Source organism: Zosterops lateralis (genome assembly GCF_965231275.1).
Source record: "Zosterops lateralis genome assembly, chromosome: 5".
NCBI classification, from domain to species: domain Eukaryota; kingdom Metazoa; phylum Chordata; class Aves; order Passeriformes; family Zosteropidae; genus Zosterops; species Zosterops lateralis.
This window is the reverse complement of record NC_139766.1, coordinates 58,033,406-58,045,569: the sequence shown is the minus strand read 5'-3', so window position 1 is coordinate 58,045,569 and position 12,164 is coordinate 58,033,406. Positions and strand designations below refer to the sequence as shown.

The 12,164-nt window shown below is 38.4% G+C and overlaps 1 protein-coding gene across 3 annotated transcripts in view; it reads right to left on the bottom strand.

Moving 5' to 3' along the window:
* Window positions 1-12,164, bottom strand: part of GAB1 (GRB2 associated binding protein 1) — a 100,908-nt gene that overhangs the window by 6,516 nt on the left and 82,228 nt on the right. For 2 of the 3 annotated variants that reach the window (XM_083861666.1, XM_083861668.1), the window contains exons 7-10: window positions 5,549-5,638; window positions 3,671-3,764; window positions 3,205-3,328; window positions 141-263 (exon numbers count right to left, since the gene is read on the bottom strand). In XM_083861666.1, the coding sequence (XP_083717792.1) occupies window positions 141-263; window positions 3,205-3,328; window positions 3,671-3,764; window positions 5,549-5,638 (431 nt within the window). The remainder of the gene's footprint in view (window positions 1-140; window positions 264-3,204; window positions 3,329-3,670; window positions 3,765-5,548; window positions 5,639-12,164) is intronic. The other variant, XM_083861667.1, reaches the window with a different exon arrangement.

Sequence of the window (12,164 nt, the reverse complement as noted above, 5' to 3'; positions counted from 1 at the left end):
ACAGAACAAGCACCAGTTTCTTTGAAAGGTCCAACATGGTCTTTCAACCGGTCATTTGAGAAATGACCATGAAGATGATCTTGTGGAAGGCGATTTTGAACTCCTGATGGCAGAACTGCAGGAGCTGAATGTCTGCTTACCTTACGAGGTGGAGTAGACTTTCCCGAATCTAGGTCCAGATCTAAATATTCCACTTGTTTATCTCCTTTAGGTTTTATCATGGGGCTGCTTCCTCCATCAAGGCTGTTGCTTCCAAACAAATTCTGAAATCATAATATAAAGAACCTCAGCTACAAATGTAAAAACTAATGGTCCACATTATCAAATATGCTTACTGTATCTACCAAAATGTAAAAGGTTAAGGAAATGACTGAGACTCTTGCAGTCACTTAAATCATGCAAATTTCATTGACCTTGTATGGCAAGGGGATACATTCTATATCAAAACTGGGACAGAGTCAAAAGCCAATGGGAGGAAAAAACCCGAATACCACCCCACCAAATTTAAGGTTGCCACCAAACCCATCTGTGCCTTCCACTTAATGTCCCCTTCACATCCTGAAATAAGAACAGAGCATGTTTTGTTCTTTTTAAATGTAGTTGTTATAGCTCAAATTTAGCATTGCTTAAGCACAAACTTTTTTATTTCCCTAAATTTTTGTTAAATACCTACAATAATTTCTGCTTTAGAGCAGTGGCAAAGCTAAAAATGATACTTTTACATTTCATTGAAAAGTCATCATGATTAAGCTGAAAATCAAAGAGTATCGTTCAATTCAAGATCCAAATATTAAAACTTTGGAAAATATGTGTAGGGCTGCCTGAAGTTGCATTGCATATACCTAGATTTAAATTAGCCCAGACTTTTACAACCTCACCTCCTCTGTCCTCTCCCAGCCTGATCCCTCCCTCTTAACAGGTGTTATAGGAACAGTACAATAGAAGGACTCTTCTCTAAAAGATAAAGAAAAAACAGGAAGACAGAGGGCAGCAGTCAGCAAAAAATGAAGAGGAAGGCAGAAGGAAAGACAGAAGGGTAAGGCTGAGAGCAACTTGAAAGAAAAAGCAGATAAAATATTGCTGATTTTATTAAATAAAACATAAGTATGACGTGTCCAAACAAGGTGCTTCAAAGCTGATGACAGAAAAAGATGAAGAAATACAGACTCCTTGCTAAGAGAGAGTTGGAACAAGTAAAAATTCTCAAAAAGTCAGATTTTAAAACAAAGGCCGTGAGATATCTGGAAATGTTCTGGTTCTTTAGGAAATAAAGTATTTTTTGGGCTAAAGCCAAATGGGCTGGGATTTTAAATTGAAATTATCCATTATATCACTATTGTCCAACTCATTTAATATTAAGTGGTAACAAGGACAAACACAAACAACTGATATGAAGCTCATTTTTGTTGCTCAAAATCTCTGAACAAATTCCTCATATTAAACATACAAAAATCAGATTCTGTATCAATGCTTCCAGCATAAATTAAAAAAAGCTGTTACTCTTTAAACAAAAAATAATCTGTTATTTCAAACAAACTAGACAGGCAGAATATATGCATTAGGAAACAGAAACTTTAATTACACGCAAATGAAACAGAAAGGAAATCTGTAGAATAACCTTAAAATAGGATCAGTGCAAGCAAACAGAAGATATTAATGAGCTGGGGCATTAATTGTACCATCTTGGTATGGAGGTTAAGCCCCTGGAACAGCCTTAAGAACCAACAGAAACACCCGGGTTGAGCTGTGGTTCTGTGCAGGGAGAACCGTGGGCACGGGTGGGGCTAATCGCTGGTGTAAGATGGGATGTTTCTTGCACCTGTGGAATGGGACATGACCTTTTACTTACCAATGGCCCTTGCAAGAGAGGGGCTAAGGTTTAACATCAGCAGCTCCCCCGTGCTTGATGCCTTTCCCTTGGGAAACACAACAGGTACGGCACAAAGCATAGCTCGGGGCGCTCCGCAGGTTCCAGAGCCTGTACCCCGCCAGCTCCCGTGGGGAATGGCACAAGGGGGACCTAGGATGTGGCATCCAGAGGTAGCAGTGGTGAGCTGCGGGGCAGGGACACTGGAGGAAGTTGGGAGAGGATCCAGAGCAGCAGGGGACAGGGAAGCAAAGAGCATTGCGAGAGGAGAGTCCAGAGGCAGTGAGATGGGCCAGCACATGCCATATCAGAAGGTAGACACACAAACAGAACAAAAAAGGTTCTAGACAGGCTCTGCCCAAAGAAGATCTTACATAAATGATTTAAAGATAAAAGATGCTGCTGTATTCCCTGCTAAGAACCCAAACATGCGAGTGCACTGAACTGACTGGATGGAGCTTTGAACAACACGGTCTAGTAGAGTATCCCTGCCCATGGCATGGCAGGTTGGAACAAGATATCTTAAAGGCCCTTCCAACCCAAACCATTCCACGATTCTATACTGAGATTAAGATACAGGTTTCCTCCAGTGTTTTATGCACATTCTAAACCACATTTTAGTTAGGCCTAGGTCTAGTGCTATTGTCTTCATTAGAACTACTGCTATGGGGTTTTCTTTTTCTCTCTCTCCTTCCCCTCACCAAAGAAAAACCACAGTGTGCATCATTAACTTTTCCTAACTAGCAGCACTCCATGCCGAGTATCTGAAGCTTCATTATCTGAGAAAATTCTCCCCCAAAGGGGAAAAAATACAGATATTCAATACACAAAGACTTTTTCTATGCTCTTCTTTGAAAGAAGCCTAATAAAATACACATGGTTCTGTTTTCGTAGAATGTATACAATAAGTATCAATCCTTTTTTTCCCCTGTTCCTTCTACATTTCCTGGAAGATGTCCTTTTAATACAGTTTTTTAAAGCATGTCTCAGAGGTTCCTAGGACAGTTTATTTCCCTTGATGTCATAATAATCAACTGGTGCATAGCCCAAGGACAAGCGATTACAAAGAGGGTACAGATTCTAGGAAAGAGGTAGGAAAAAAGTCATGTCTTGAACTGTTTTATATGATAGACACATATATCAACCATTCTCTTTATGCTCTTAACTTCTTCAGTGAAATCCTACCAAAACTGCAGCTTTGCTACGGAGATTTTTTTATCATTCGGTTGGATCTAGAAGTATAAAGGGAGTGATGTTGAGTGAAGGATCTGTGTTTGCATGATTTAAAAGTAAGGACTGCACAGGAAGAGAGTAGTTAAGATGTAGATTTTACATACTGGGTCTTCAGTGGACTGATTTGGGTTCATGGATACATAATTCTCTTCACTGTCGTGCGAGTCACTGCTGGAAGTTGTGCTATGAACTGAATCCGGTCTGGGAGACACGGGAAACCTGGAGGAGCTAATTACCAGGAATTATTTTACAAACAATACATCTCGAAAATCTTAAACCTCCTGGTAAACAACAAAAAATAAGCATATTAGAGCTGAATTTTTCATTCAAGTTTACGAGAGTGTCACATTTTTTGGTTATACACAGTCCCTTATATTTAATATTGCAAAACAAAATTTCACACAGACACACTTTATTTCAATGCAGAGATACACACACAGACTCACGCACTTCCAAAGGAAACTTCAAGCTACAAACAAGCTAAAAATATGATACAGATGAACACACATTTATTAACACTCTAGTCAGCAAAAATTATTAATCTGAATGAGGAACAGTCAAGAAACTTACTCTCGTGCAAAGCTTCTGGTGATAGGAGATCTAACTGGAGCTTGTAATTCTTCCCATTCAGGCAGAGGTTTTATTTCTAGTGGAGCTGGTTTTGCTATGTAAGAAACAGACAATTGTAAAGCACAGAACATTTCTAAACAAACTTAAATTTAAAAGCTTTTCACAGCCTAAATACAGAAAAAAACCCTCTATCTTTCAAATAGTAAATAGTAGTAAGGAAAGGGAGACAGTTCCATTTTCAGCAAGACATGGTATATTAACTTATGTTTTTAATCTTTTCAGGTAATGAGAAGAGACATGAATTAAAAAATTAAAATATAACATTTAAAAAGCCCACTGCAATTTCAGAATTTTCCAGCATATACTTGTAGGCAGTAATTCTGTTTTGAAAAGAGATTCTGAAAGTGGCAGCATCGTGTTCTGTCCTCGTTCTGCTGTGACGACCTGTTGAGCAGGCAAGCCCAGGGCAGGGCTGATGGGCTGTTTCAGCAGAGCCAACTCTGGAGACTTTTCTTGGCTCAGGGCCAGTTGTTAATATGCAAACTGTGCCCTCACTGTGTACATGTGCCCTTACTGGCGAGGTTTCACAGCTCCACGAGTGGGCAGAACCTGCAGCTAAGGCTAAGTCTGCAAAAGTGAGAAATGAGCCAACAGCAGGAAGAGCCTGGCTTGCCTCAGTGCTCATCCACAGTCGAGCAGAGCAATGCGCCACTCATGACAGCTAACACTCTTCTCCAAAAAAGTGCCATTTTTGAATTCCATTTTCAGAACAGAACCATGAGTAGGCTATTAGCAAGAAACACATTATCCCTCTCTCTAGCTTATATGTCTCACCCCTCCTAAACATTAGGAAAAAAATAAAGTGTTAAAAGGCTTGTGGAAAAAGAAATATCACAGAGTCAATCTGCTGTCAACTTTATCCTCTCTAAAACTGTTTTTAGAAAACAAAATGCAGTATCATCATAAAAACAGCCCTTTCTCTCCTTTCCCTCATGGTGCCCTCTCCCACTATGAGTTTTCTGCCTCTTGGCAGGTTCACCAAGATCAAGTGTCAGGCATGTAGTGACAGAACTGAATGTGATGTAGGCAAAATGATACTAAAGCATGACTGACACAATAATTGATCAGCTTGGCTCAAGTCCTCTGTAAAGGTCTGAGACTACCTGGCAGGAATAAACAGTGGGCAAGGTACTGCTGCAGCAGAGACAGAGCCAGGACTTTGTCCAAAGCCCACCAAGAACAGCAGAAATATTTCATCCAGTTGCAATGGAGTTTAAAACCCAAAGGTAATCAGTGATATTTCTCTGAGATTTTTAATGTTGTTCATTATTTTCTCTACTTCTTGTGACTGTGTAAGGCACCAACTTCACATCTTCAATAAAGCATCTTCAATAAAGCCCATCAAATTAATTGCAATCCTCTTTAAGGTGCATTAATAGATGTCTGTACTAGTGTATGGTCAGAGGATCAATATTTTGCTTCATTTCAGGAGACCTGAATGAACTGTGATTTCAGGTTATTGCCTAACTAAAGTTTCAAGTAACTTACAAGTTACTATGTACAATTTACAAGTTATTATATACTTGTTTCTAAATCAACAGACAAAAGTCAGTCCAAAATATGAACAGCTACAATTTAAGAGATCAGAACATTCACGTTAATATAAAAGAAAAATTTCTATGCACTGTTCAAGCCAGAACGTCTTTAATTCCTTATACAGGAAACTGGTTGCTTGGCATGGAAAATATATCCATGACCTTAGACTATAGCAGAAAAGAATATGCCAGAGTTAAAGTTATTCTAAAAGAACAGTTTTCTTAATTTTTGCTTCACTTATTTTTATAAAGCTCCATATACATACAGTGCTAAAGTACATACCCTTTCTTCTTGTAGTAAAGTCACCTATGGTTTGTGAATCAGTTCGCTCTAAACCATGTGGTTTAGGTCTTAAAATTTTAGGACTTTGACCTAATTGGCAAAAAGAAGACTCTCTTAATAATATTCTATTTGTAAGTGGAAAACTGGAATTTTGTAAATAAACATCACAACCCCCTGCAGAAAGGTTAATGCCACAAGCATAAGCAAGCTGCTGAAGGAGATTTTACAGTCTAGCTGAGGCTCACACTAAGGGCTTAAGCACCAAACCAGAAACAAAGAAAACACTGCATGCAAGTAATAAATCTCTCGGAGGCAAGCGTAAAAGGTGTACAAAAAGGCTAAAAAGTGCATCAACAAATATTATAACTGATCATTACTACTAACTAGTTTCATTAAAAATAATTAAAAATACATATTTGAGGCATATTTAGCATGAAAGGAGAACAGTCCCGTTTCAGATACACATTGAAGTACCCTCAGAGAAATTAAATCCTCCTTAGTCGCCAAATTACTTTGGAAATAATGACTCTTGGGAGTCTCCATTCCTGTGGTGCTCTTGGGAGGTCTTCTACCCACTGTGTGTCTCCCACTTGAGATGCCTCAAAAATCTTTTTTACAGTGTATTTGTTAAACTTGTTCCCCAGAGGTCTCCACCTGTCTCTACCAAACCCCAGCACTCTGACCCTGCAGACACAGCAGGATTTTCTTCCCAAGTTTTCAGCCTGCATACTGTCCCCTCACCAAGGCACAACCCAAACTCCGCCAGAAATGACCCTGGCATGAAAATACCAATCCTACAGACCCTACAGACAGCAACACAAATACCCTTCCAATAAGGATGTTCTTTAGCCAACTTGACCACTCTGCAAGTGTTTCAGGTCACGCCATCTATTTTAAATAAACATGATCAATAATGTGTGATAGCCCTAAGCTTTCATTAAAGCCCATCTGACAAAGTGTAAATATTAAAAAAGGCAAATGCCTTCAAGTGGTACACCAAGAAGCCATATGAATACACCAAATGAAAAGTTCAAGTCTGATTATGTTAGAAAGCTGCCCTACAGCACAAAATGGAAAAGGACTGGTACAAACTCAGGTGTGGGCTGGTACTCCCAGCAATGGGTGAGAATGCTTTATAAAAAATAAACTTGGCAGCAAGCACCAGAAGTTTGCAAATCTCTACCCCAAGGGTTTTGCATATGAAGTGCTCTATTACTGTTATCACTGAAGTATTGGGAATAATCAAGTAACAACAAGAAAGGTAAACACAGAGGTTTTGTACTGTATCTTAACTTCTACACAGTGCTTCTGAGACACCATGCAGGTAAGATAAATTTTATTTATTCATTACTAATGCTGCATAGCAACTTCCTTAAAAAGAAAAGGACGTGAAATTATTTTTATACAGACAGTTCTTCTCCAATTTCAAAATCAGATGCTCCCTTAAATGGCTCAATGTGCTGATGAAACGGGTGAACAGTTGGGCAATGCTGACCAAAGACACAGACTGTGAAGTGGAACATGAAGTATTCCTGACAAGAGCCAAGTCAAAAGCATGAGCCAACATGTTGGTGTACTCAATTCTGAGCTGATCCAATATTCTTAAGTCCTTGCCTATAACTCTGATAAAAGCCTGCCTATTTAAAAAGACCAGGATCTTAAAATTGATTGAACAAATGTACAAGCTCAAATCCAAACACTTTTTATTTATTACAATTTGATGCTGAATATCATTACCTGATAATAATAATTTTGTATTTCACACTTTTATAATCTGATTTAAAAGAAATCTGGCCCAATACAACTCAAGTTAATATGTGCTGATATAGAAGCACAGATCATGAGCACAGTAAGAAAACTAGCAGAGGTAACAGAGTTAATGAAATTATTTAAGTAGTGTGCACTTAATAACCTCTGCTCTTATAACCAAACAAACTAAAGTGCCTGAAACCCATAATAAAGAGATAAGCTCAAGGAACTCAGGGCTGTGACTCATTATTTCTCCTTTTGTTAATGATGCTACGTGGTCTAGCGCAGCCAACCTTCCTGAACTGGGATTAGCCCCATTTGTAAAATGTGGATATTATGTAATTGCTTGCCTGCTTCACACTTAACTTAGCACTTACCAACCACTCTGAGATTTTCAGAAGAGCTATATAAATAAGTACAGGTCCCTTTAATACTTTTACATCAGACAAGAACATACAAAACTCACTGAGCTTTCATCTCTTGCTGCTGCAAGACTGTTCAACCTCAATAAATCTGGTGGCAAAACAGCTTGCTGCTACCAACCAGCCAGGATAATGCAATTCCTCGAGTTTAATGTGTCAAGAGAATTAAAATATTTGTGCAGAGTGTTTTCTTTTTCCTCCCTACAAAACAAAAAACCCAAAGGCCTAATCTCTGTTGAGGAGCTTATACTGTGCAACAGGAAAGACCTGACACCAGGCAAAGGAAAAGAGGAGGGGTGGATCAAAATCACAAATCTGAGGTTACATATTTGTGTAACTGCAGGATTCTTTCACTCTGTTTTTGCCCATTTAAGAAGATAAAGTGACATGAGCCAGGGCATTGAAAGCCCTTAGTAATACCCCTTACTGCCTTAAAAAGACAATTTTCCCCAGGAGCACATACCTGTATCTCTGAAAAGCAAAAAAATGATTAAAATATGGAGGGGGAAATGCTTCCCACCTGTACAGCAGGCTGATCTCCCACATCTGTTCTATCCTCAAATACTAAAGTGTCACAGGGCTGTTCTTCAAATCAGTGTAGTGACAGTTGGGCTCTATGGAGAGCCTGGCTCCACTCAGCATTCAACCCCAGCAATACTGAGGAACACATTTCCTGGGGTTCCCACAGACCCAGATTTACCTCATCTCAGGAAAGAGAATACTTTTAACTTACATACCTATTCTGGGAAACATAGATCTCGGCAAAGGAAAAAAAAGTTTCATTTATGCAATTTTTTTTTTTCCTAACTGAAAAGGAACTAAATGTTACAACACCACTGGATGCAAACCTGCACAGGGAAAAAAAAAAAACAAAAAACACAAATAAATTATGTCAAGTGAAACCAACCAAACAAGAAGTGAAAATTAGATGTTTTCACTGTTCAGTCAAGTCACCACCTGTAAAATGCAAAATGCTACAGCCAGGAGACAGAAGCTCAACTTCTGCACGTTCTATCAGACTGTACAAGGGCACTCTGAGCTGAAAAATCAGTAATGAAGTCTATTTTTCTAACAAATGGCTTGTTGTACAAACTGCCAGGCAGAGCAGGCGATGATGGCTGTGGCACTGGAGCGCACTCAGACGCACGAATTCTGCTCCTGGCATTTGGGGCACTTCAATGCTGCCTTTGTCTGCAGAGTCACCAGGAGAAGAGTCTATTTCATATGTTTGAGTTCGTTTCAAACAACGGTTTAAACTGAAAAACCTTTTTGGTTTTTGCATTGGCTCTTGTTTTCCACAGAACACTTGGAATATAATTTGGGGGAGGGGGGGAAGTTGTCCCACTGCAGTAAATTCCTGCACCAGTGTAGGTGGGTCCTCATGTTTTTGGTTTTGAGGACATAATGCTGAAAAGATTCATTTGTTCTCAGACTATTGCCTTGAAACACCAGAACTAAACATGATTTCTATTAAGGACACTTCTTTCCTGACTGGATGCTTGCTCCATGGCTTGCTGGCAAGAGACTTCATGTCAGGAAATTGCAAACATCCTCACAGAAGAGGCCAACTCTTCTATTTAAATACCAGCTATTTAGGGCTTAAAATTTTAAGGTAAATATACTAATGTGACATAAAATTTGAGAAATGCATGATCTTATAGCGCTGTTTCCTGGCCAACAGGACTAATCCTCATGAAACAAGGAGATCAGATGTAGGAATGCTAGAGCAGTGCTGTGCTTGGGATAGGAGGGGGAGAGCAAAAGGAAAAACCAGCCACATAAGTGCTCTGCATCCACACAAAAGTACTTTCAGAGAGAAATAACTAACCACAGTTTCTTGTGTCCATCCACAAAATGCACATCTTGCCCCCTTCTCTTTGTAATTCGATGAAACTGAAATTTGCACTGAAGTCCAAGAATTCCCACACTCAGAATCACTGTAGAATTTCCTTGAAAAACAAGGCTGAAACTCACTGTCTTGCTCCCACAGGGTTTATTATTTGGTTTTCAATTCTGCTGAGTAAACTCTTGCTTTTTTTCTCTTCTTCCTCACCCAAGTGAACCCTGATTCCTGAGTACATGGTCTTCAACATAGAGCTCTACAAATATCCTGAATTTGCTTTTTCATCTCTGTTTTTGTAAGACTGTTTCCTGCCAAGGTACTTCTAATTAGAAACATGTATTTAGTTATACAACATTCAAATGGATTTCCATACTAGTATCCACCAACAAATAGGAATATCAATAATGTGCTTTGTGCTGGCTGGTGATAAGATATGGATGCTGAAAACTATGGTCTCTAGGACAATAAAAACAAATTGAAATCAACTTATTTTTTAATGTAATGAAATATAAAAAGCAGTCACATAAAGAGTCACTTTCCAGTCTTCTCAGATGTCTTTATCCCCTCAAAATAACTTTTTACAGCAAACTGGTACTTTGAATGCTACAGAAATTAAGAATTATTTGGAAAAAAAATATCTGATTATGAAGAAGGCCAACTGGATCTGACAGCTAAGGTTCACTGGTATTTCTAAAATATTTGGCAAATGCCATAAAACTACTCAGAGAATACCAAAGCTATTAATCATCAAAATACTATTTGACTGCTCTAATTTGTGAGTAGCTCTACATGTCTGTATTTTAAAAGCCCCCAAAGCATGATGAACTAAAAGCATTCAATAACAAAGGCTGTTTTAAAACCAAAGTACAGTGTTCTGGAGTGTTTATTGATTAGCAGTTTAATGCTGCACTAAGATTCACAAAGTCCAACAGACTTCAAATACAAAACACAGAAAAAATAACAAGATTTAAACTATTCACCGAGAAACTAAAGCTTTACATTAAGCCTATTAAAAACTAATGAAATAGCATGACAATATGTGCATCAAAAACTGTGCTGTCTTGAAAAAAGTGATAAGGATGCGGCAAAGAAGAGAAAAAATTTATAAAGAGAAATAAAAATAGGGCATTATTACCCATGTTCTCTTGTTCCTGTTCTACCTCATATTTTTGGAGTTTAAATTACTTTTTAAAAAAATCCCTAGCCCTAATCTCTAAACTTAATCATCTCTAGCACTAGTATCAGAGCAAGTATTGCAGTTTGTCTTTAGAAAACTGGCAGGTTTGATTTTGTTACAACCATTGTGTCCAGCAAAGCACAGCTTCCTCTGCAGCTGTGATGCAGCCATCCAAATGAAATCTTTATTGAAATTATTTGTTGTTTCAAAGTTTTAGAAGACAAATCACAGCTGCAAGTTAAGGACTGGTGCATCACAGCAAGGAGTTATGTAAACTTCATTTAAAGCCATTAAGTAAAAACTTGATTTGTACAAGTGTAGTACAGGCATGGAGGAAGTCCAATTTTCAGCTAAATGGGAGCTTGTTGAAGATCAAAGAAGAAGAAAAAAATCAATAAATTTGTACTCAACCTGCTTTACAAACTCCGAGGAAGCACCAAAACATCCCCCAAAACCTTAATTTTTTAAAATTCCTAAATGGAATGAACAAAGGGTGTAGCTTCCAAGACAGACTAGAAGATAAAATGCATGGATTTCTCAAAAGCAAAATGAGCAAAACTTCTGCTCAGAAAAGTCATCACAAAAATTACAGTTTCGTTTTCAACAGATCTCTAGTCCAGTTCTTGCTGCAGAATGAAAGCAGACTGAAATCACCACTCTTATATTTTGAATGCTCACTTGTCCTAAAGCCTCAGAACATAACTGAACCTTTATTAAAGAATATGCAAGACAATGATGATAGTGTGGAACACTGAAGTGTTGCCAGCTCCTAATTATTATTGTTTTGAAAGAATTGCCAGTTCCCATTGTGACAAATACTGCCAGTGTTTCTCTGAAGTTTTATTTAAGGATGGCGTGGTGCTCCTGCTGTATCAGGACATGCAATATGTTCACAGTGTCCAACTTAAATATTTACATGTTTGAGTATCTAACAAGGAAACTGTTCATCAGGCTATTTATAGCTACTTGCATGATTAATGAGGGTTCTTAATTTCCTTAACAACTACCTGCTCTGCCTGGGATTTGTAGAGCACCACGCTGCACTGAAACAATGGGAGATGATTCCAGTCATCCAGAAGGATCACAGCAGGTCCTATGGGGACCAGAATGGGGCAGGTGCTTCCTGCCATGGGAAAGCTCTGGACACAATTACCTTTTCAAAGTGAGCCTGGGCTCTTTTATAAAGAAAACTGGAATTCTCTGTGAAGTTAATCCATTTGGGAGATTCTCATGAGGGGTGGTGCCAGAGATACAGCCACATTTTTAAGAAGCAAGCCACATATTTGTGGTTTAACCACACAGATTATGTCTTTTAACATCTTAAATGGGGAAAAAAAAAACCTATGAGAAAAGCAACCAGATAAAATTTTTAACATTTTTAAAAACAATCACAATTTCCAACTCCATGAGAATTTTCTTTCTCTC